Source organism: Sander lucioperca, chromosome 9 (genome assembly GCF_008315115.2).
Source record: "Sander lucioperca isolate FBNREF2018 chromosome 9, SLUC_FBN_1.2, whole genome shotgun sequence".
NCBI lineage: Eukaryota > Metazoa > Chordata > Actinopteri > Perciformes > Percidae > Sander > Sander lucioperca.
This window is the reverse complement of record NC_050181.1, coordinates 37,742,466-37,768,017: the sequence shown is the minus strand read 5'-3', so window position 1 is coordinate 37,768,017 and position 25,552 is coordinate 37,742,466. Positions and strand designations below refer to the sequence as shown.

At 40.9% G+C, this 25,552-nt stretch overlaps 1 protein-coding gene across 13 annotated transcripts; it reads left to right on the top strand.

Annotated features, from left to right (window-relative positions):
- Positions 1-2,703: 2,703 nt before the first annotated feature.
- LOC116037377 (transcriptional repressor p66 alpha-like) lies at positions 2,704-24,074 on the top strand. Of its 13 annotated transcripts, none has more exons than XM_036005705.1 (12): positions 3,129-3,365; positions 12,208-12,633; positions 12,670-12,731; positions 14,999-15,128; positions 16,372-16,500; positions 16,595-16,672; positions 16,765-16,884; positions 17,212-17,403; positions 18,813-19,074; positions 19,968-20,377; positions 20,567-20,825; positions 22,867-24,074. In XM_036005705.1, the coding sequence occupies exons 1-12, from the start codon at positions 3,318-3,320 to the stop codon at positions 23,004-23,006; spliced, it is 2,256 nt and encodes a 751-aa protein (XP_035861598.1). In that variant the 5' UTR covers positions 3,129-3,317; the 3' UTR covers positions 23,007-24,074. The 13 variants fall into 13 exon arrangements, with proteins under 13 accessions (XP_035861599.1, XP_035861602.1, XP_035861603.1 ...); XM_036005704.1 differs by having other exon boundaries at positions 14,996-15,128; XM_036005706.1 differs by lacking the exon at positions 3,129-3,365 and adding an exon at positions 2,704-2,953 and having other exon boundaries at positions 12,208-12,731; positions 14,996-15,128.
- The last annotated feature ends 1,478 nt before the right edge of the window (positions 24,075-25,552 follow it).

Below are 25,552 nucleotides of genomic sequence, written 5' to 3'. Positions count from 1 at the left end.
TCCTATAGACTAACATAGCGAAAGAGACGACGAGTTTTTTGAGCGTCACAAAAACTGTCAAATAATTTAATCACCATTTATGTTAGAGGAGCGCTAAACTGGAAGTAGCCGGCTCGACCAGCGAAAGTCTCTAGAGTGTCTGCTCTATGGGCTGCACAGTGAAGAAGCAGTGTTGATCATCCACGAGCAATTTCAAAGGAATAAACCTGGCTCCGCCTTGAACGCTGTATCCAGTTCTTATTATACATCCATGGCTGTAGCCAGGATTTTAAAAATACTAAGGTTGTGAGTTATGTCCCCCCATTCATCTCCCATATACCCCCTGAAAAAATCTGACCAGACACCAGAAAGGAGCAACTCTAAAAAAAAATGTTATGATGCTTAGCTGTTTGCCTATTCTTTCTGTAAATATTTCTCAACAATACATTTTCTGTTCTCTATAAAGCCATGAATCATATTCTACTGGGGAAATAGTTATTGGACATTGGCACAGATTTTGTACAGACATGTATGATCCCCAGAGGATGAATCACAATAACTTTGGTGATCCCCTGACTTGTCCTCTAACGCCACCACAAGATTGACATTTTTGTTTTTAAGTGAAATGTCTTGACGGCCACTGGATGGATCGCCATAATATTTTGTAGACCCTAATGACTTTTTATCTAATGCCACCAGCAGTTTGAACTGTTTTACTTATCCAATAAAATGTCTACTCAACACAGATTGGCACAAATTTTGGCACTGAGATTTCTGTTCCCCAGAGGAGGTATCCTGATGACTTTGGTGATGCCCTGACTTTTCCTCTAGCACCAACACTGATTTGACTGTTTTGTTTCAGAGTGAAATGTCCTGACAACTGTTAGATGGATTGCCATGCAATTTGGTGACGCCATTTACTGTCTTTGTGAACTTTAGTCAGTGCCTGACATATTATCTTTTTATTCAACATATTGATTGTTGTTTCATTTTTGTTTAGGGCGGGGATTATGAGAAGATGGCCCCTTCGTACAGATTTGATTGCATTTGTATACGTGAGAATCTGTAGCCTCAGGAGATGGAATGGTAGGATGAGAGGACAGAAACAATCAGACCTGATGACACAGCAGCATCTAGAGAGAGCTTTTTTTTTGTCATTTAAAGAACAGCAACAAAAAACGCTGACAAATCACTCAACCCCCAACCCCCCTCCTCCCCCAACCCCCCACCTGTTAGAGAACAGCAGCCCCCTACCCACTTCAGTTTACTTCTCACTTAGATCACAGTTTTACAAACGCATATGTGTGTGTGTACATGTGTGTATGTGCATTTCAGGTGTTTGTGGATGAGGATTAATTCAGTTGCAGGGATGCTTTAAAGGGATGAAATGAAAGAGGCAGCCAGCTGGATCCTTTATGGAGACGATTCTGCCACTTCTGTACCCTGCCATGTATGTTCAGGACTTGCATGTATGGATCTGACTGTAACTGCAAGCCTAGTTGAACTGGTTAATAATGCAACCATCCTTTAAATCACTATGATAGCTAGTGTAGGTCCTTAAGAGACTTGAGGTAATTATGTATGTGGTGCTGAGGTTGGGATAAGGATCCAAAGGTGATGCTGATGCAGGTTCTGGTTGAGAAACATGAAGCTGAGGTTGCTGGTGTTAGACCAGAGTTTGAGTTTGGGGGATAATACGATGCTGGAGTTGCCAGACTTTATAAGGAGAAACATGCACCATATTACATATGTATATAATGTGAATGCATGTTGTGTAGACTTCCCAACATGGCCTGAATGACCTATTAGGGGCTCCGGTGCAAACATTTATTAATTCCCCACCTCACACTCAGTGTAAACACTCCGTTGCCACAAGGTTTCCATCCAGTATAGTGCACTCAGCACATGGCCTTAGGTTTACTGTGTGTCAGTTATTGGTAGCAATTTGATTAGACACAACTTTTTCAAGGAACACGTGCTGTGTAAGCACAATATGAATTGAAATAATTTCATTTTAAAGCTAGATGTAAACACAAGAACCCTCTACAAGATTATAGAATAATAAAGGACACACATTGTCTTGTACTTTGGTGGTGCAGTTATTCAGATTACCAAAAATAACAAAGTAAACCTTTGACTTTTGAGGGCCCCCTGGGGGTCTAGGTCCCTAGGGCAATTGGTTTGCCACCTGTCCACAATTGGCAAACCAGTCTTGGTTTGTGGCTGCCTTCCACAGTAGCTATTTCACTTATGCACTAGTGCTACATGCTGTTGAAACTGTTTGCCCACTGTGTAAATTGATTTTGTTCTAGCCTACATGTTGCAAGTTTTTTTTTTTTTTTTTTTTTAAATTGTCATATGTTTATATTTTTGGTAGCCTATATGCAGATCCAGTGTGCTCATACTGGCGATAAAGTGATTTTGAGTCCTGACCTGAGGTTGCTGGTTTAGGTCTTCATTGAATGTTAGGAGGCAATTGGGATGCTGGTGAGTGTTTGGGGGAAATGTGTGATGCCTTCAAATTTGTATAGGTTCTCATTGTTATATGGTGTGTGTGTGTGTGTGTGTGTGTGTGTGTGTGAATGAGAGAGAGAGAGAGAGAGAGAGAGGGAGAGAGAGAGAGAGAGAGAGAGAGAGAGAGAGATGAAGTGTTGGAGGGGATCTTTGTACTTGCTGGTACAGTCATGGGTCAACCCGAGGAGCCCGGGGCCCCTGATAGGGTCGTCCTGCTTTGGCCCTTGGTGGTCAGTGGCATGATGCGATCCGGTCGCCCTGGTGCGCATGCCCACTAAGAGGACGCAGCGGCTCCATGTGTGTTGAGGCGCATTATTTGGCAACAGACGCGGCAGTGGGGAGGGCCGAAAAAAAGAGGATATCCCCTGGATTTAAAAAAAACAACGATTTATCGAGGTTAACTGCAGATTAAACATTCCTTGGTCGACCATCGGTGGAGAACGGGCGACAAAGCGACCGAGTAAGTTGACTGAGACGAAGCCGAAGTTTTTAGTAAGTGGTTTGAGAGGAGCCTTTTATTCGGAGTCGTCGAGAGGAGCCAGGTTTTCCTCCACCTATCTGTGACGATAAAGAAGCTGATGGGCTGTTGAAAAGTAACACTTCTCCGCAGAGCCAAAGGTTGAGCACTGGGGAGGAGAGGGGGGGCTTACTCAGCCAAAGATTCTTTTATTTTACGTTTTCTTACGCGTGCCAGCTTGTAACTATGATCCCTGGACTTGATTTTGTGCGTTAGAAGTCGTTAAATGAGGTAAGGATTATAACGTTAACGTGACATCGCCAGCGGCTCTCCGGCGGCACGCTCAGTCCTTGGGCCGGTTGATGAAATGTATGAGTTCCGATTCGTTTTTTCTTTCTTCTGGAGGGACACCCAGGTAACCAGTCCGGGGAGTCCCATACAGTCTCACTTTTAGGGCTGTGGGATAAAAGTTTGTGCCCGCTTTTTGAGCTGATGGTTGTCCCGCATCGGGGTGCAGCCAGGTCAACGATTCGGGCTCGGTTCTGGTTGTGTGGATCATGTTGACGAGCCCGGGTGGAGGAGTTTTAACGTAACTAGCCTACTTTGACTTAAAGTCTTCAACGGCCGTTATGTTCAGACGTTAACTGCTTCTATCCGAGCTAAATAGGCTTCGTGTTTTTGTTTGTGTTAGCTAATGTTAGCTCACTAATAACACGCTCACCTCCTCTGAGGCGGTGTCAATAATAAAAAAAGCCGGCTAGTTGCACATGTAGTGTGGGCTGGGTTTAGTTTTTAAAGGGCTGAGTTTGGTTTGGAAGGTATACTGGGTGGTGTAAGGTTAATGGTGGACTCTGCCGCTCGCTTTAAGCCCCTGGGCACCAGTGTTGGTTCTGCTATCTGGTAGCTAATCTTCCTACTTCTCTCTGTGACAACCGTAGTCTTCCTCCTCTTAAAGCTGAACACACACACACTCTGACACACACCGCACACACTCCCTCTCTGTCTCACTCAGACTGGCACACACGCACACAACACACACACACACACACACACACACACACACACACACACACACTCTAACATTTCCAGCCACCATAGCCATACCAGTTTGCAGCGCTTCGGGACAAAGCTATAAGGCTCCGGCTTTCTGCCATCAAACCAGTTTATACTAATTTGTCTATTGTGTGTTTGAATGTGTACGCACTTGATAGCATTTAAAAGCTTTTAGCCCTAATATTCAATGAAAGGCGGAAGCCGGTGTGTTGACAGAAAACCACATGCAATATTTGACATCGTGTTCTAAAGACAGTATGGCTACTGCTGTTAACTTTATTTGTGCTAGTTTAAGACAGTCAAGCTTAATTGCACTTTTGATGAAATACTTTCACTTTTACTTTTACTTTTGATTTAGATTTAGGCTACTAAGGACTTATAACATATACTTAAATCAAGACTTAAATTCAAACAAACAAAATAGAATACTCTTTTTTTATTAACAACCTGCACAGTGCTGGTACAGAAAAAGTCACTGAACACATACCAACACATTTGTAATATTGTGACTGTTGGATTGAATTTATTTTATTTTTTTTATAGTTTCGGTACTTTCCATACTATCAAATGTATTATTAACGGTGATGTATCTTTAAACAACTGGTGTCGAAAAAGTATCAAAGTAGTATCGATAGGCTACTTTTGACAACCTTATTCAAGACTTAAATCTACTGCATTCTCAGTGACAATAATAATTAATCTACAACTTTGAACTGAAGTATGCTCATAATCAGACTAATAAAAATAGAGGAATACATGAATGGCTTTAAGTTGTTATATTAGGTATTTCATTTTTTGTATTGGTTAATTTTACAGAATTCAGAGGTAATGGTTTTTGTTAGGGTTGCAACTGACCATTCCTTTCAATATTTCGCTAAATCTGCTGATTACTTTCTTGATGAATCGCTTGGTTTATAAAATGATAGCAAATTGTGAGCCTTCCCAGTTTACCAGATTCCAAGGTTTTGTCAAGCTAAAACAGTCCACAATCCAATTAAGTGTATAGAAAACTAGAAAATATTTGTGAATTTTGTCAATTTTTGCCTGAAACCATTGATTATCAAAGTTGCTGCTGATTCATTTTCTGTCAATCAACAAACTGTTGCACCTCTACTTTTTGTTATATATAACATCCCTATTAGTAATCATTGGTTAAATAGGACCTGTGCGCAACAAAGCCACTTAAAACCAAGTACTGTGCATGCCATGTAGACTGAGGATGGTATAGTAATGAAGTGATCTGCTGTTAGAAGACTTTATTGCCTCTTTGTGGAGATCTCAGTTGTTCATATGAACAAAGGCCCTGTGACGTGGTATTTGCATGTAAACAATCTGTTGTATGGTTGCATTGTTTATGACCTGTCACTGCAAACAAAATACTGGTTTCCTTTTAGAGAAGGGGTGGACTACCACTGGTCAGAAGAGAGGAGAATGCTTTGGGTTGAAGTTGTTCATCCACTGGTAGTCCTATCTACCCCAGAGTGACGGCATTCATAGTATTACAATTACAAGGCCGAGTGATTAGAAAGTGTTTAGAAGTTTCAGCTTTGTTGTATTCCGGAAACCACTGTTCCAGTGATCACACACAAGACCGGCCCAGAGCAGTTGTGTAATCAGCCACTGTTCTGGAAAGGGTCGTCTGCTGGCCACATTTTAAGCTGCTGCACATGACTGCAAGGGTCACAGGGCAACTGTTTAGTCAAGCCTCCATGACTTCATCAAATATATATGCAGCAATTTGCTCTCTAATTGCCTTTTTCTGCCTGTTTTGTGTAGACGGTGGCGTTAGTTGCTGCATAAAGCACTGGCTTGTTTCAGTTTCAGAGTATCAGTTATGTCATTGAGAAAACCATGATCAGCTCCAAATCTAAATTGTTCAATTATGCCAGCTCAGATTTAATTATTTTGTCATAAAGGTTTTGTTACTACTGGTAGTAGATGCTTGGAGACCATCATTGCTAGCATTTGTTATTCTGATAGATGTAACCAGATAAATGATTAGAATATGTTGCTGGTGCAGGAGTTCTACAAGATAGCGTGGGTGCACAGTTTTCTGAAAACTCGGTGCAGTGTAGAAATATGTTTTCACATGTTAAAGGTCTGTCAATGGGTAAATAAAAGGCTGAACACATACTGTATGTGCAGCCAGACATCGATGATAGTTGAGTTATTCTGAAGACTTTTTGAGTGACTGATGCTTGACATGATCCACGACTGACTAGATAAATAACCATCTCAGGGCAGGAAGAAAAGACACTCAGCAGAAAACAAGACAGGTGTTGATAAACTGTGGATTCGGATGAGCGGCGTCCTGATAGTGGCAACCTGATACCAGATAAAAGTACTATTCTGACTTGGTGAAAGCTACACTGGAGGCGCCGAGAGTCAAGTGCCTAATGTGGTAATGATTATTGTGATGTAATTACACTGCAAATGTTAACGTGAGCATTGAGTTCAATCAGATTAAACTTTTTACAAGTCTTCAAACACAGACTGTTTAATATTCATTCCCCCTGTGAAGCAGTTAACCAAACAGAGCAATAATAAGATATAAAGTAATAACTTAGATCAGACTTTTCAGCAGTATGTACAGTTGACATGCTGTTGGGTTAAATCTTACAAGTATATAAGAGCCGTACAAACTCTATTTGTCATATCTTAAAGATAAGATTGCACAAATTGTGTTTGTTACAGGACCAGCCTTGTGGTCATTTTGTTAATGCGGACTGATTACACACACGCATACGCTCACACACACACACACACACACACACACACACACACACACACACACACACACACACACACACACACAGCAGAGTGCAAGATGATTGCTAAAATGATGTAATGTAAATAAGCAACTTTGATTTTTCTTTACTTATATGTAGTATTAAAGCCATGCACTTTTGCAGCCTAACATGAACCTTATTTCACTGCAGTTACTTTACAAAGCATTCAAAGTTCATATCATAGCACATATCTCCACTAGTGTGCCGTTTTATACCGTTCAACAGAAATATCGCCCCCTCCTACAATGGAAGACCCAACAGCATGCTGGGAAAAGACGTAGAAATAATGTGTTTTGCCAGAAAGATTTACTCGTGGAAAACTATTGCTATGACAAAAAATGTATTAAAAGAGTGACAGCCAAAGGCAGCAGCCCAACAAACTTAAGGACACATCCCCATGACCACCACCACACATCGTACAGTGACGTCTTTACAGCGTTGTCATGCTGTTCAAGGATTTCCATCTTATTTGAATATTTAACAGGATAATATTATGCTGCGAGATAATTCTGATAATCGTACCATGAAACTTTCATAACCACACGTGCCATCTGTTCACAACAGTATAATATTGAAATGGTCAGTGTAGCTCTTTATCCCTGTGTACGTGTGTGTGTGTGTGTGTGTGTCACTTTACTTGTATATTACGTTTGTGTACATAGTATGAATTTATAGTGTAGAGTTGAATTTTCCTTTCCGCTTTAGTTGCCTTCAGAGCCTTTGTACTGGTTGCATGTGATGTCAAGTTCTTGGGTGGGTGTTTGATCCACCATATGTGTTTGTGTGCGTGGGTGGGCTTGATGGAAATGTGTGTAAACTGCCATAGAGATGAAATGTGAAACCTGTCCGCCATTCAGATCCCCTGTTACAAAGATAGGGTCAGTGTCCATGTGAGGTTGGGGGGGTGGGGGGGGGTAGCATGTCTAACTTCTTCCCCCAGTATCATTTCACAGCTATACGCATCAGAATTAATAATGCCATCACAACTCTCCCCAGCACACATGCACTCACATACCGCGTAATGGCCGTCACTGTGGAGGCCTGGTGTCTGCTTCAGCACCTGAAGGGTTAAACCCAGCTTCAGCTTCTCTCTCAGTCATACACACACACACACACACACACACACACACACACACACACACACACACACTAGCCAACCAGTTTAAACCGGTTCTCAGGAAAAGTGCTTTGTGTCCCACTGAATCCTGGGAAGGGTCATGTCATGTCTGTCGATTTCAGAGAATCTAAAAAAAACAAACAACGTAGTCGGCTCTGTGTAATTAGATGATTGCTCTACATGCTGCATTGTGACTCTACATGTATGAGATTGTGTATAGGTACATCATGAACACACTGAGTGGGCTTTATACTCGCCACCATAACCATTCTTAGAACAGGAAGGGGAGGGGTAGGAGTGTGTACAGTGTGTGTGTGTTACTGAGAAGTAGTAGGCTGTAAGGGTTAATTGTAGTCCTTTTTCAGGCTAAAAAAACCTAGCTTCCGGTAGTGCGTCGCTGGGCAGACTGAGGGCCTCCACAGACTTAGCAGGACAGGGCCTCGATTCTGTAACATACATGCATGAATATGATTCAGGGCATAGACGACGGTCTGAGTCAGTCTTTGTATGTCACTTGTGCTTTCTGTTTGAGATTCTGAACTTTGAGCACAGGTCGTCTCCTGCACATGTACCTTGAACTCATTTGATAATGGCCAAAGTCATTTAAATGAGTGCGTGTACATGCATGATAGCATGTCGATTTTTGAGTCGTATCCTGGTCAATCAATCAATCGATCAGTCAATTTATTATTATTTGTCCCAGAGGGCAATTTGTGTCGCAGCAAGCACTCTTATTCTGGATATGGTTTACATGGAACATTAAAACCTGGTTATTCACATACTTGTTTACATGGTCATAGCAGTCTTTAGGTTTCTGACCATCTGCGTGCAGCTGTGTCTTGATCCTTCATCTGAACCACTTTAGGTCATTTCTGTACTGACTGAGAGTTACCTCAGCTGCTGAGGACAAATCATTTTCCATCATGTTTTTCTGACTAACTACAAGGTACCAGGAAACCTAGATAAAGTGTTCTCACATGTCACAGTATTGCAGTTTCTCGATATCGATAGAATGGGACATAAACATGAGCAGCACTTAAACGAGGCTACTCCCAAACATTGTTGGACCGCGAGTCACTTTCTTTTCCGTACATGTTTCAGGGCCGAGTTATGTTAGAAAAGAACTAGTATGACCATGTCAGAACTTGAAGGAAGAAGTGTTTATACGTGATCCACGGCCACGCTCGAAAGTTGTGTGAAAAGTCAGGGACAAGAAGTGCTAAACGTTTAAATATGGGGATAACTGTGCACACGTTTAGACAGTCTCTCCTGAAAGGCGTTGATAGTATTGTTGTAACAAGAAAAGTGACAGAAATAGCTATGTAAAGAATGAAAAAGGAGAGTTTGAGAGAGAAGTTCAAAGCCTTGTTACTTTGCCACCTCCGCACACCTAACCTAATGCTGCTTGAAGTGCATTTGCTTATCAGATTGTCGTACAGAGTTCCTCCAATTTTGACGTTGAAAGGGTTTATATTAATAACTGTACAGGTGTAAGCAGAATACTTTATCATGTGTGGATAAGAGACGCTGTATAAGAGTGTAGAGGTATGGTGTCTATTATACACAAATGGTTGTTTATACACACAGAATAATGTAAGATCGGCCATTATCAAAACCATAAAGGTAAACAAAAAAGGTGTATTGACCCATGTGGTCTAGCATCTCCCTGTGTCTCCTCTCATTTCTGACCCGACACTGAGGGATTCAGAGCAGCCACTGTAGGGGTAATGGGTGTCTGTACGTAGAGCTGGGCGATATGGAGAAATCCAAATATGATATTTTTTGACAATTGGTGCTTTCACAATGAGATTTTTTTTATAAATAATCATCAGAAATGTGGGTATGATGACCAAGTGGTTAAAGGCAAATAATATAACTGCTAGAACAGACTTCAGTTCAGAAAAGCACATCACTTTACTCTAACGCAGCCTTTAAAACCAGAAAAAGACAACACGTGTCATATTATATATATCGATATCTAGCCTCATATATCAATATAATATCGACATATTGCCCAGTATGTACCTTGTACTGTACTCTGTAACCGCTCAACCAACTGTCAGAAGGAGCTGCTGTATCGCTACGTCTTCACTACTGGTGGGATTGAATTAGTTGTACAGGGGGATATATCAGAGATGATAATAATGGATCTGGTGCTCTCTGGTGCCTGACTCAAGGAAGGGAAGGTTATACACAAGCTCTTTGAAATGAATAAAAAAAGAATTTCACTTACACACATAAATTACTTAAATACTTGGATTCATGGGTCATTATGAATATTTTAACAGAATTCATGCTCCAGTTAATTTTGGATATTCCCCAAGTCCCCTTTAACTCTGATTTGATTACGATGTCATGTTTTTTCCAGCTGTTTAATGTCTCACTGCTGCATTATTTTTGCTGCTATACCCCTTTTACAAAACTCACGTGATCCTCAGATTTTTTTGGTTATGTTTTTCACTGAACTTGAGTACTTACTGAATACTCCCCATCTTTTTTTTCAGTTTTTCCTTCCTTTGGTTTTTGGTTTTGGATAATTGGACATTTTGGAATTATACACGAGTCAACATCTCGGTCATGTGACCTTCCTAATCCCACATGTTTTGTCTGGGGGCCATTTTAGTCACCATGTGTCTCCTACAGCTGATTCAAGGTCAGTTTGGTCTAAATTCTGAATGACCACAACAACACTTTTTCAGTAAAAATGAATATTATTATTATAATGGCTCGGTACTGTATGTTTGTCAGAGAATGTCAACATCACAGGAATAAAATGTGACATCTAATCAGAGCTTAAAATTGTCTTTTTAAGCATTGTGCATTAGTGCACCTCTGTTGTTTCATTCAAAAGATTGTACCCAACTTTATTTTGCACCAACCCAATTTCTTCACTGACAGTCATTAATTATCTACACATTGCTGGAGGTTCATTGGTTGCTGAGAGCGAAATGAATAGACCTTTGGTGACGCGTTGACAATGTTTCTCACAATTTAGCCATCTGGCTCTTGTCTGATTCGACATCAATATGAGAACAAACCCCAGCAATCTTTGTGCCTGTCCTTCCCCAGAACTACACCTGTTTATAAATGACTGATAACTCGACTGATACTTCAGCGGCTTTCAACTCTTACACTTTAAATGGTGCTTTAACGTCTTTCAGGACTTGCATAGAAAATGACGATGTAACTACTTTTTAAGGTTTAAACTTGAAACGGAAATCAAATATTTTCAGTAATTACACTTCCAGTGTTTTTAGCTGCTTTCAGCTTATGTATTTTCACTTGAACTGACATCTTAAAGGGGCCCTGTGGAGCTTTCTTCTAAACAAACAAAAGTTATGTTTTAACTGCAACTGACGCTCCAACTTCTTCTGTTTGACCTTAACTGCAACTCCCATACAGTCTTTCACAAGCAAAGATTTATTTTTTTTATTCTCTTTTAACCTGTTTACATCTGCAGTGGCTAGTCAGGTTCAACTACTTCAACTGTCATTACCACTGCTTTCAACAGTTGACCGACCATTTTATCTCATTTACAGTGTTTTCATCTGCTATTTTCAGCATAAGTGGGCATTCACACAGCCTACGTCTTACGGTGCTGCAAAAACTCAGGTCTTTTCATTCATTTGAAATGGGGGTAGTGTGTTTAGGCCGTGGCGGGGTTTGCCGCAGGAGGGACACGCAAAATAAAGCAGCAGGCCTGTGGCGAAAAGTTGAGACTGACTCAACTTTTGGAGAAACGCAACCCCACATCACGCTGCGGTGGCCCATCATGTAACCGGAGATCAGACTTGTCAGATGGTTTTGAGGCGGTGTGAGTGTCCCGTACAGGAAACAGGAAACATCACTGCCTCTATCGCTGCCACAAGAAAGTTTTAAAACGCAAAACACAAGCACTGAACTGCCCAGGAGTTTGTGTAACAGCTGAATGTTTCCAAACAACAAAGCACAGTCGATCTGTCTCGCTCGTCTCTTTTCTTTCTCCGTGAAATGAAGCTGCCTTCAAGTGCGGTCGGAAACGACGAAAAACAGTAGTTGTGAAATATAAAGTCTATTTGTGCTAATTGGGGGGGTTAAAGAACACAACAGGACAACGGAAGACAACAGCAATCCGACGCAAATCGCCGGATTGCTGTTTCTCTGTCTGGACGCAGCCTAAGCGTGCATACTTTCTGTTTCTGTTTCTCCACATAAATAATAATAAGAAATTTGAGTCCATTCTAGTTCTGTTTTTGGTCACACCTTTTTAAATGTATATTTAATACAGATAAAACAGTTATTTCTTCCTTTATCTGCAGGGGATGTCTGAGGAGGCTGTCCGCCAGACACGCAGCCAGAAGAGGGCGCTGGAGAAGGATGCTGCTCCCCAGTCTATAGAACTCTCTGACGCTGACAGTGAAAGCAAAAGGCCTAAATTGGACACGTCTGAAGCCACAACACAGGAACAAACTGAACTTGAACCCGGCCCTGTTCTGGCACAGGAAGATCCGTGCCGGACTATGGTTGGATCAGAGCACGAGAACGAGCAGGAGAAGAGCCTGTCGCCGTTATCTTTAGCGTTACCTTTGGCCTCTCAGCCGGTGAAGGAGGATCAGGAGCGGGCCCAACAGACGATGGTTGAACCCAGCTCAGACAATCGGACTGACTGCAACGACAGAGCCAGCAAGGTGAAGACAGAGCCAGCTGTGGATACAAGGAGCCAGGTCCGACTGACGGAGCCAAAGGCGTCCGGTGGCATGCTGGCTGCGGGCGAGGTGAAGGCCACCATTAAAGTGGAAGTTCAGACGGGAGAGCAGCCTGTGGACATGAGCACCTCCAGAGGGTGAGAAACAGTTCATAGTAAACTCTCTTCACCTGTGACAGCCACATGAAGTATCTGTCAAAAAAAGTCATGATGCAAATGTACAGGAAACTTCATCTAGACAGCAGAACGACTGCAGGCTTCTTGTTTTTTTTGTTGGGGGAAAACCTCACTTATGAGAGTATACAAAAGGGTTAACGGCGCTTTATTTGAATCTTAAAAGGCTGAAAATGTTTAAAGTTACTTTTATGATCCTGACGTTGTTTATGACTGTGTAGGGTAGAGGTGTTGGGGGTTGGTGGTGTGTAGTTGTCCTCAGAGGTGATGTTTAACTTTATCTTTTAGTCTACCTCCATTTTCCCCCCACTCACCACCTGAACCCTAAAAACTTCCCTCACACAAAATGAAGCCGTGTGTCACAAACCGGTTCCAGCCGGTTGTTGCCATGGTTTCCACAGTAGAAGGAACAGTGAGGGCAGGGGGGGGGGAGGAGGAAAAAGCGAGTGTGTCACGTGATGATGACTTTGAAGTCATGTGACTTCTTTGGAAGAGTAGTGATTAATCCACAGGAAGTGATGATGGCGCTAAGCCCTGAGGAGAGACTAACACACACACACACACACACACACACACACACACACACACACACACATACATACATAAGGAGGACGGAGAGGAGAGACAGGCCTCAGAGCGTTGTCATTGTGTAGACTTAAACGACTTCATAGAAATATATAATCTGTATCTGTGTAATCCCCTAACCAGATTGATTGATTTGTTTATTTGAGTACAGTATGCTGCCCAGCCCATATGGGCTGGGCAGCAACAACAACCAGGATGGCCACATGACCAGTCATGACATACAGTTCCACAAATTCAAAAAGAAATCATGTCAAAACATTCCAAAAACTGAAAGGTCTTATTATGTTGGATACAGTGTTCTCTGTCTTAGCTTCCATGCATTTTCTACAAATGTCTTCATTGAAGAGCCAACCCAACATTTAACCTTCAGACAACCAAAACAAATTGGGTTCCTCGACTGAAATTTTTTCAAATGACTGATTTCTCTGTCTCTGTACACTGTGTCACTGTACATGGGGTCAACGGAACACAAAATGAAATTCATCCTCAACAACACCAAGACAAAAAACACATAGACGCCGCTCTTCAGGAATACCTTTATATATGCCCAGTACCTACCTCAGTTGCCATTGGTAAGGTACCAGTTCTGGTAACTGAGCACATGGGGACCTCTGCACTCTCTGTTCATTAAATTCTGTCTAGTCACTTTGCATGAGAAGCTATATGTGTTGTGAGGGGGGTATGTGTAATATGTGTGGCTTAATCCAGACTGCCTTCAAAATTCCCACATGCTTTAATTTCCTTTAGCATGATTTGAATGAGGTATGTAGAATGACGCCTACAGTACTGTATAATGCGCTGCCACAATTTCCTGTTTCAACAGGAAATGCTTGTTCTCCAACATCTGTTGCATTGTGACTAAAAGACCTTTACTGGAGCTTAAATTCCCACCTTGCTCCTTCTTGGAATGTAGGACTGTTCTGTTGATGGAATAGCAACAACATGAAGAGAAGCTGTGTGGAGAGATGTCTGGACTTCTTAGGTTATAGTGGAGCGGATCAACCCTCCATGAATACAGACATTACTAATGGATGCTAGAACTCAAGCCAGTTGATGTGTACTTCTTCATCTTGCCCCAAATAGCCATACAATGTTCCTAACCTCATCCCCCACTGGATCCATCAGTACAAACTCATAATGTGCTGCTAAACATTGTTTGAACCTAAATAACATTTGTGTAACTTCTAGTGGCGATCCCGATGTTTTCAAAATGCCAAATATGTCTGAATTTGGCTAACGGTTAGGGAAATGTGTATTTATGATGCACAAGGCATTTATTTTGAATATCTTGGTGTAACCATAAAAAAACATGGGTCTTGAATTTTAATATTTCACATCCTAAAACTTCAGTAAAGAGCTGGAACAAGCTGAAACAGAATATTTGTCAGATAGTGTTAAAATGATTTTGACAACCTTAAATCTACCTAAGAGGAAATAAAAGGGGAATGTGGAAGAAGTTAAAATGGATTAAATAACTTTTTCCCCATAATTTTATATTCTTTTACATCCTTACATTTAATTTGAGTAATAATTTTGACGTAACTGTTATAATGCTGTTTTGTATTCACTGTATTCAGTATCAGTGCTAGATTTATAAAATACTGAGATGTAAATTTGAATGTCATTGTCCTACTTGTGTCCAGCAGTATAAAAAGGGAGAAGCGCCCTCCGTCCCCTGAAGATGACGATGTCATCATCTTGTCAGATAATGACTCGCCCAGTCCACCAATGAATGGCTTGAGCCACTTTAAGGAGCTGGACACAGACCTGCTCATGGTGAGACACACGTACACAAAGCTAGAAGTCATGCGTATTATTCTGCTATACTACTGAGATGGATCCTGAGACATGTTTAAATCATGACCTAGGCTTGTTATTGGTTATAAGTAGTGCTGTCAAACGATTAAAATATTTAATCGCGATTAATCGCATTAATGTCATAGTTAACTCGCAATTAATCGCAATTAATCGCACATTTTTATCTATTCTAAATGTCCCTAGATTTATTTTTGTCCAATTATTTTTTTCTCATTTTAATGCTCTTATCAACATGGAAAAGTGAATCGGCTTGCTTTGTGCTTTTGTCGCCTGGCTTTGACGAGGGGGCGAAGAATTCGCATCAGCTGTGTGCTTGGCCATATTTCAGACTGGACGTGCTGCGATGATAGCTCAGTTCACAACGACAAAACACACAGATCACGTTGGTCTTGTCAATGGTACCATTTGGCAACTTTTTAAAAGTAAACTTTCCATTCAGAATGTTATTGGCATCTATTTTGGCGTCTCGCGCTCGCCATCCACTCAAAACGTAACGTTAGCCTACTACTCTTTGGCCGGCTCGCGAGCCCAAACAAGTGTGTGTGGCGCGGAGTCTCACTGTGCTCCTCGTGTGAACAGACAGACGGTCAACGCTCCGCGAGGAAACGCCAGGCAATCAATGGGTGGTAACCATGGGGATTCTGTGCACTACTGTATCAACTGAATGACATTAGTTGACTGTTGTATCAATCATTTATCCCTAATCGCAGGTCGATTTATAACAAATAGTGGCAATCCTAGACTTTCCTAACCATAGACTGTTATTGTTGTTAGCTAAATGTAGCTAAATTAGCATAGTCGTAAATTATTCATTAGCTTAATTTCATTTCTGAAAAGCAAAAGCCCCACTGTGTATGTCCTGATAACTGTTTGGAAAACAAACAGCAAGAATCAGTCTCTTGTTCATTTATTTGCACTGCGCATCACTCGCGTAGGGAGAAGTTCAAGGCAATCCAACTCTTGCAGCGTGCGTGTGACGAGCCTGAACATGACAGTTAACGGGATTGCATTGCGCCCGCTTGTTGCGTCGCTTGTCAGATCTCCCGCGCCCACCCCTACCTGCCTGCACGCCTCTCATTGAAATAGAATTACGAGGCGCGACAATGGCTCCCTGTCTGAAAAGACCTTTAGTCACTGGAAAGGGGTTTTTGTCTTTTGTAAAGCGAGTGGTGTAAGTGATGTTGTTATCTGTGGAGTGCAGAAGAGCAGCCCAGTGGAGAGGGAGCGCATCATTAAGCAGCTGAAGGTGGAGCTGAGACTGGAGGAGGCCAAGCTGGTGCTGCTGAAGAAACTTCGACAGAGCCAGATACAAAAGGATACTCTCCAGAAGGTAACCACAAAGAGTCGCACATCTCCCCACAACACGGCCTTCCACTTCAAGCATCCTGTTCATTGTTTAATATCTTTCTCCATTTCCTTCACAGCCCTCAGGTCTTTCCAGCTCCTCGGCTCCTCCTCCTCTCATTCGGGGAACAATTACAAACAATAAAGGCTCTCAGCAGGTTAATGCTCTACTATGACACATGCAATCAAGCAGCATATCTGTGTGACAGCATCTTCATACTGTAGTTTATACTGTTTTTTCTCTGACCAGATTTTGACAGGCAGGAGTTCAGGCACAGTAATCCCTCCGCCGCTGGTGAGAGGAGGCCAGCAGGTGTCATCCAAACATGGCTCCCAGATCATAATGCCGCCTCTGGTCAGAGGGACACAGGTGAGTCATGGGGAAATACAGTATTATAACCACGCTAAGATAAAGAAGGAAGAAAATGATGTTTTTTTCCTAAATGTTATATTTATTGTTGTTTTTAAATGTTGTCTTTGTCAGGGCAATGATAGCGTGAGGTGTACCATCTCGTGGCTGCTTTCCACTCTTGGACAATCTGCAGGGAAAGAATTAACACTTAAACTTAAGACTTATGGTCTTCCTTTCTCTCTCTGTGTGTGCCTTTGCCTTGGTGCTTTTGATGCCCCTCCCTTGTCCTCCACTACGTTTGTCTGTGATGTCCCTCCGTGTCATCCCTCTCATTGTCCTGGTTAGCCCATCTCTGTATCTCCACAGCAGATCCAGGCTCTGCGCCAGCAGCAGCAGCAGCAGCAGTTGGCTGCCTCTGGAGGCTCAGGACCCCCCCCTCTGCTGTTGGGCTCCAGGACCTCAGCCCCTGCAAGCCACGGCCAGAGAGGCATGGTCCACTCAGGCCTCATCAGGATTGGCAGTAGTGCCAACACACTGGTTAGTATTTCACAGGTGCTTTCAAGTAAAAATAAAAGGACAATATGCACATATGGGATCCAGGATGTAAATAATAGAGCTTGGCGATATGGGGAAAATCAAATATCACAATATTTTTGACCAAATACATCTATATCGATTTTTGCAGTGATATTGTATGGTTGACTACTGGTGCTCTCACAAAATATTTACACAATGAGATTTTTGATAAATAATCATCAGTAAAGTGAATATAATGACTAAGTGGGTAAAGGCAAATAATAGACAGTCTGGTCAATTCAGAAAATGACATCACTCTACTGTAAAGCAGCCTTTAAAACCAGGAAAAGACAACACTTATGTCGTATTACGATATCCAAAATTTAAGACGATATCTAGCCTCATATATGGATATATTGCCCAGCCCTATCAGTAGTAAAAAAAATACTAAATTAGCTTGACTTTAAATTAAGTGTGTTTTACTATGATTTAACAAGGCAATTAATCTAGTCTTAGTTTGGTAAAAGAGAAAAACTTGAATTCAGAAGGTGTGCGGTTGTACGATCTGTTTTAATATGAACAGAAAATTAAACAATATTCTGTTGTGTGTGTACACACACACACACACACACACACACACACACATTACCGGCCAAACGTTTGGGGTCACTTAGAAATTTCCATTCCACTCTATTATAGACAGAATACCAGCTGAGATCAGTTGCATTGTTTTTTTAATCAGGGCAGCAGTTTTCAGATTACATTGTGCTTACATAATTGCTATTGCTATTATTAGAAAAGGGTTCTCGACTATTGTAGAAAGAAGTGGCTGATCTACATCTACATCTACAATCTACATTGCCCATTATCAGCAACCATTCATCCAGTGTTCCAAAGGCACATTCTGTTTACTAATCTGATATCATTTTAAAAGGCTAACTGAGAAAACATTGGAGAACCCTTTTGCATATATATATATATATATGTGTGTGTGTATATATATATATATATATATATATATATATATATATATATATATATATATATATATATATATATATATATATATATATATATATATATGACTGGCTAATAGTACGAAACGACGAAACGATAACCATTTTTTTAGTGAAAAAATACATACACACACAATACATTTTACATGGCGATATGCATTTAAAATGATCAACACATTGCGATCGACGTAGGTCTTCATCAGGCTTTCTTTAATATTTGGATTTTCTTTTTTTTTAATATGGTCCCAGAAGCTTTGAATAGGGCTCCAACTGTCTGATCATTGTTCTTTGATCATTAAACACTTTGCAATAAAACAACACCAACAGCCCTTTGGTAACTGATGTATTGCTTAGACAAGTCAACTGGATGTTCACACCTGTCTTGTTTCTTCCTGTATTTGCTTGTGTTCAAAGGCCTCGGCATCCAGTTTGAAGGGCTCTTCCTCAGGAAGCAGCGGCGTGTCTGTGGTTAGCGTGAATGACTCTCCAGCAAGCCGCCAAGCTGCAGCTAAACTCGCCCTGCGGAAACAACTGGAGAAGACCCTACTGGAGATTCCCCCACCCAAGCCCCCTGCCCCAGAGTTTAACTTTCTGCCCTCTGCAGCCAATAATGAGTTCATCTACCTGGTGGGACTGGAAGAAGTGGTACAGAATCTGCTGGATACCATCCACAGAGGTGTGTTACTTTTCTGTATTTGATGGCTTTTATTTACATGTTGTAGTTAATCAATCTGTTGATTAACAGAAAAAGCTTTAACATTAATCAAGTTTTTTTATAGTGCTCATATTATGCTCATTTTCAGGTTCATAATTGTATTTAGAGGTTACATCAGAATAGGTTTACATGGTTTAATTTTCAGAAAACACTATATATTAGTTGTACTGCACATTGCTGCAGCTCCTCTTTTCACCCTGTGTGTTGAGCTCTCTGTTTTAGCTACAGAGTGAGGCATCACACTTCTGTTCCATCTTTATTGGGAGTCGCATATGCGCAGTAGCTAGGTAAAGACTATTAGCCAGTCAGAAGCAGAGTATGAGGGAGTGCCAAGCTAGCAGATAGGCGAGCATTATAACTGTGTTACAAAGTGGCGCATATTTGTCACGGAAGTAAAGGCTGGACTACAATAGAGCTGTTTGGAGCAGTTTGTGAACAGTGTTTTCTGTTGGAGATGGTAAGTCCCTTTGGGGTGGACTTTGGGCTTTTTCACTTTGTAAACCTATAACGTGCACAAAAAAAGATATATAACACAGTAAAGGAAAGGGGAAAAGCCCAAAAGCATAATATGAGCACTTTAAGTAAAAATGTCAAACATTTTCTAGATCCAACTTCTAAAATGTGAAGATTTTCTTTATTATATATGATAGCGAATATCTTTAGGTTTGGACTGCTGGTTGCACAAAACAAGCAATTTTCTCATATCTCCTTGGGCTGGAATTGAAATATTGTCCATATGTAGTCAGGACATCCCCACTTTCACCCAGGATTTAAATATCTATCTATCTGTTTCTGTTTCTACCTATATACACGATACAAGCACCTCTGTCAGTTTCCCATCTCTCTCCCTTCAGGAAAGACAGGTGTAGCACTGTCCAAGACCATTACCAGAGACCCCTTCACCTGCACCCAGTGCAAAACCGACTTCACCTGCCGCTGGAGGCACGACAAGACAAAAGGCGGGACAGTCCTCTGTGAACACTGCATGTCTTCCAATCAAAAAAAGGTTTTGAAAGCTGAGCATACCAAGAGGCTGAAAGCTGCGTTTGTCAAAGCCCTGCAACAAGAGCAGGAAATCGAGCAGCGTATCTTTCAGCAGACGTGCTCACCGGTCTCCCACAGTAGCTCCTCGTCCTCTTCGTCGATGAAAGCCGAGCAGCTGGTGTCCCAGCAGCTGAAGCAGGCTCACGCCAGAGCATCCTCCCAGCACCTCCACCAGGCCAGCCGAGGAGCCAACATGGTTCACCATCACTCCGTCAAGCAGGTGGGAATCCCTTTTAATTTTTTCTGTTTATAACAATTTTAATTTTTTTAACAACATACAATTAGTAACATGTACAACGCCACCACCCTAGCCATCTATCCGTTTTTTTTTTTATTTTAAAGAAAAGCATTTGGGCACTCGATGCAACTGTAACTCCTAAGACCCTCTCTGTTTCTGAACTCCCCTCAGAGCTCCCAGGGCCAGCTGTCCCATGGTGTCTCATCATTGGGGGTGAGGGGCATCCCCCACTCCTTCTCCTCCTCCTCCCAGCTGCAGAGTGCAGTGGCGGCTGCAGCTTTGGTCAGCCGGCCAGGTAAGAATGCCCACGTTTCCCTGCGCTCTGTCCAGAGTTCAAAGGTGAGCAGCAGTGGAACCGCCGGCGGCAGGAATATCAGCGGAGGTAGTGCCTCACCCACTGCATGGAAGAAGCAGAGCAACAGCAACACAGGTAGACTCACATTAATACCAGCCTGCCAGCTGACATCGGCTCTCTTTCAAATTCCTGTCTGGTCCAAAAGCAATCCTTGAACATCTTACATTCTTAAACAAAAGTTACCTTCCAGTATGATCGCATACACTAGATACAAAATAAAATACAGTTAAAGAGGAAATGTTTTCGGACAAGGCAATTCCACTCTCCACTTCTCCCCCTGCCAGTGATCTCAACCTTCCTACTTTAGTCCCTCAGTTTGGTGGTTTAGTTTCTCTGGTTGTCACTACCAAACTTTAGAGAAGAAATTCTGTCATTTTTCCTTGTGTCTAGACGTCTGTGTGTTGTGGGGACATGGGTGGCTATATATTCAGGTGCTTTGTCAAATCATACTGCAGCTTTCTTTTCTTTTTGTACAGTTTTTTTTTTTTCCATTGCTAAACGACAGTGGGCACAACTGGAGTCACATGTGCAAAACTCTAACCACAGTCTGCACAGCAGCAGTTCATGTGAACCAAACTCTAGTTCGTTTTTCATCGCTTGAACACAGTTTTAAAAACTCTTCACACTTATACCATCACTTTAACCACAACACTGTGGATTTACAGCACTTTGTTCAAATGCTAACACACTGCTGTCAAAACTGTTAACCACACATTCAAAACAGAATAGATTTCAGCCTGATGAATTCTAACACTGCTGATTGCATCTATATATATATATATATATATATATACACACACACACACACACACACACACACACACACACACACACACACACACACACACACACACACACACACACACATTCATTACCGGTCAAAAGTTTGGGGTCACTTAGACATTTCCATTCCACTCCATTATAGACAGAATACCAGCTGAGATCAGTTTTTTTTTTTTTTTTATGTGCTTACATAATTGCAAAAGGGTTCTCCAATGTTTTCTCAGTTAGCCTTTTAAAATGATATCAGATTAGTAAAAAAAAAAAAAAAAAAAAAAAAGCCACCCACTCAGATCAGCTGGTATTCTGTCTGTAATGGAAATGTCTAAGTGACCCCAAACTTTTGACTGCGCGTGCGCGTGTGCGTGGGTAGTGTAGTACTTTAACACACACACACACACACACACACTCATAAAGTGCTCATAAAGACTCTGAAACACCAAGTAAGAATGGAACACTTATGTACATTGTACCGTTTGAGAGAAACAGGTAAAAGAGCAAAGATACCACTATGTACAGGTAAGATGTCTGAGGTTACATACACAGCTATAAAAAAAATCTGAAAAACACTAGCATTACTACAGTAAAACTGGTGCCCTTTCAGGAAGTAATGGAGGTGGAAGCACTAGAAACACCACATTCATTTGTATGTAGAGATGATGCAGGTGCATGGCAAGAGAGGACATCCAATGTGATGTTGATGAAAACGTGTGGCCTGATGCTGGAGAGAGGCAGGATTAGTCCCATTATTCTTTGTTACTATTACATACATTTAGTTTGTAACTTTTTTCCCCAGTAATTACGTAAATTACTACAGACAAAATAGATAGGTATTGAAGCAAACTGCTGATTTTCATTCCTTCATTTTTACCTTAAAAACTGGTTATGTTATAAAATAAAATAAATTCATGTGAAAGAATTGCTCTTTTCTTCAAAGAAAATATTGATTTGTGTGAAATCACTCAAATTATTCAAACGGTAAAGATGAGAAAGTTAGCATGTTCTGTATTGGTGTTTGTACTCTCAGTGTGTTCTGAGTGACAGTGTGTGTGTTATCTCAGTGAGGATTGTTCTGAGTGTTTGGCTGCACTGAGCCTGATTTGAGACGTGTGTGAAGAGTTGTGCTGCTTGGAATGAGTTTTGCAGGAGATGAACTATTTAGCTCAGGTGACTGTTGGTAGTGCAGACTGTGGTTAGAGTTTTGCACATGTGGCTTCAGTTGTGACCACTGTCGTTTTAGCAATCGAAAAACTGTAACTGTAACTCAAAAGTCTTTAAACTGCCAGCGCACAGCTTGCTCCACACCTTGACCTGCTGCTTTGTTGCCTGTTCGCAGGAGTCACTATGGCCTACGTGAACCCCAGCCTGACAGGTCACAAGTCGTCAGCCAGCGCCGACGCTCGTCAGAGGGAGTACCTGCTGGACATGATCCCCTCTCGCTCGTCGATCTCGCAGACTGCAAACACATGGAAATAATTCACATAATACTCTTGTACTATTTTGCTTTTCTCCAAGTTCCTCAGCTCCAATAATATGGTCAACAGCAACCCCCGGACGACTGTTCAGCAAATACAATCTCTCAAAGTGGAGAAATGTTCCTTCCGTATGGTTGTTGTTTTAGTTTTCTTATTTTCTGTTGTTTATTTTGAGATTCGCTGTTCTTTGGTAATTGTGCAGAAACCATTTTGATTTGATTGGGGCAAAGAAAAATTCTAATACTTGAAGGGCTTCCCCCTGGGTACTTCTGTCCTCCAGACTGGGTGGCTAAACGTTGGTTTGCATTGAGTACTTTGATTAAAAAGTACTGTGTTCTGGGTTTATAAAGCCTTTTCTGCCATGATGTAGGTCAAACTGACCCAACCTTTTGAAACTTGAATGGTCATACCCAAGAGTTCACATTCAACAAAATACACATTTATTTTAAGCAAAAACAAATTAACTGAGTTGTAAAATGTTCAGTACATCACCCCTGTAGTGGAAGATTTGAATTTATTTTGTATTTACAGTAAGTTATTTTTTTTTTTTTTATTATTATTATTATGTTCAGTATATTGTGGTTTTCCCAAATGAAGAGTTTGTTCAAGCTTTTTTTCTCTCCATTTTAACAGCATGCCTGCCCTTAACCCCTCTGTTCATTTTGCACCATAGCTGAAGAAGCGTGGTGTTGTTGCTCAATTCATCTGTAATTACCATCCGTAATTTGCTTATTTTATATTAATGTCAACATTGTAAGGCTATTTTGAGTGTTTTGTCATTGCTGAGAAAATGCAAACTCTGAAGGAGCTGAGTTTGCCACACTGGAGCCTGAGTTTTTGCCTCAGATTTATTCAACTATAATTCACACAATATGCGACATACATGTAGCCCTGATCTCCCAGCTACCAAGAGCCTGGAACACACAAGGTATCTTTATCTTGTACCACTAATATTGCGTCATTTCTCTGCTTCCCGGCTTTAACTTCATTGTACAAACTTATGTTAAAACTTATTTGGTTTACTTTTTTTCCTAGCTCCTGAAGAAATAAAAAAATTATACATTTTAAACACTTGTTTTCATTTACTGTATGTGAATGATGTGTCACTAGTTTTACATTTCACATACAAAAAAACCCTTATGGGATGACATTTTCAGTGCTTTTTCTCATATAATCAAGCCATGGGTTGTTGAATCAATTCCGCGGCATTAACTATTGCACCGTAACAGATTTGAACTAGTGGTGATAGAAGTGATATGTCAGAGAAGTTATAGCAGTGTCTGTACAAAGCCAGTGACTCCTCCATTGTGTAGGTCCAAAGTCGAAAATGAAATTGAAAAGCAAGCAATAAGGAAAATGGAAACTTCTGTGAGCAAATATTGATCATAAAGGCAGATCAGATATCAGTTGGGAAGTGAGGTAAAAACAGAAACGGGAAAAACAAGTTTATTATTATTTAGAAAAGAACACTATAAACGATCATACAAGACTGCAAGAAGGCAATCTGCCATGTGACAGGCATCTGAGTCCTCTATACCAGGGATCTTCAACAGGGGGTCTGGGACCCTTAGGGGGTCCTCAGAGTCAATGCAGGGGGGGCCTCCAAATCATTGTTAATTTTTGAAAGTTATTTCAAAAATGTAAAAAGTCTTAACATGAATCCAACATATTATTAGCAAATATAAATCCACACTGCTTACTGGCCTAGGTGGTCACTAAGGCCATCCACAGATGTGTGCCACATGTATGTTTAACATTAAAACATGATTCATAAAATCAAGCCCACAATTATTAGGCTATTTGAATAGCTTAGTATTCTATGCAAAAAAGGGTATGTATAAAGGCATCAGGCCGCCCTACAAGTTATTGTAGACCCAGTTTAATATGCAACTTAATTCTATACAATATATGTAGTAGGGGGTCCCTGCTCCATCTCTCTTTCAGATAAGGGGTCCTTGGCTTAAAAAACGTTGAAGACCCCTGCTCTATACATTCAGGTAAGAAAATGAATGTACACCTTAGAAGCAGTGGTGGAATGCAATCAAGTGCATTTACTTAATACTAAGAACAATTTTGAGAAACAAACTAATGTTTCTGTCTTCTGCTACTTTATACTTCTACTCCAATACAATATTGTACGTATTACTCTATACACATACCAAAATATATCAACTAATGAAATGTGATTTATTTTGTTACAAAATAAACTGTTCCTCAACAATCTACAATATTGCATTTTTTTTTTTTTTACAATCAATAATGGCCCCATAGTTATCATTCTTCAGAATAAGTTGTTTGTGCCAAGTACATAGACCATAGAAACAAAATAAATGGATTTTATTTCTCTTATAGACTCTATGGTCACGTGCCATAAAACGTTAGCCTGACGTCGTCATACTCAGATTGTAGTCAGAATATGAATATGAACTAATTATTTTAACCAAATTTTATTTACATAAGTAAATAATAATAATAATAAAAATAATAAAAAGAAGCCAAGCTTTTTGAAACTGGCTGCCAATATTAAACAATACATTTTTTTCCATT

Bases quoted from the DNA above. Each gene is read 5' to 3' on its own strand.
- LOC116037377 (XM_031281254.2), top strand. From the start codon at position 3,318: ATGTATGAGTTCCGATTCGTTTTTTCTTTCTTCTGGAGGGACACCCAG. The intron at 16,501-16,594 runs GTAACCACAAAG...TTTCCTTCACAG, and splicing joins AAAAGGATACTCTCCAGAAG to CCCTCAGGTCTTTCCAGCTC. The intron at 16,673-16,764 runs GTTAATGCTCTA...TTCTCTGACCAG, and splicing joins ACAATAAAGGCTCTCAGCAG to ATTTTGACAGGCAGGAGTTC.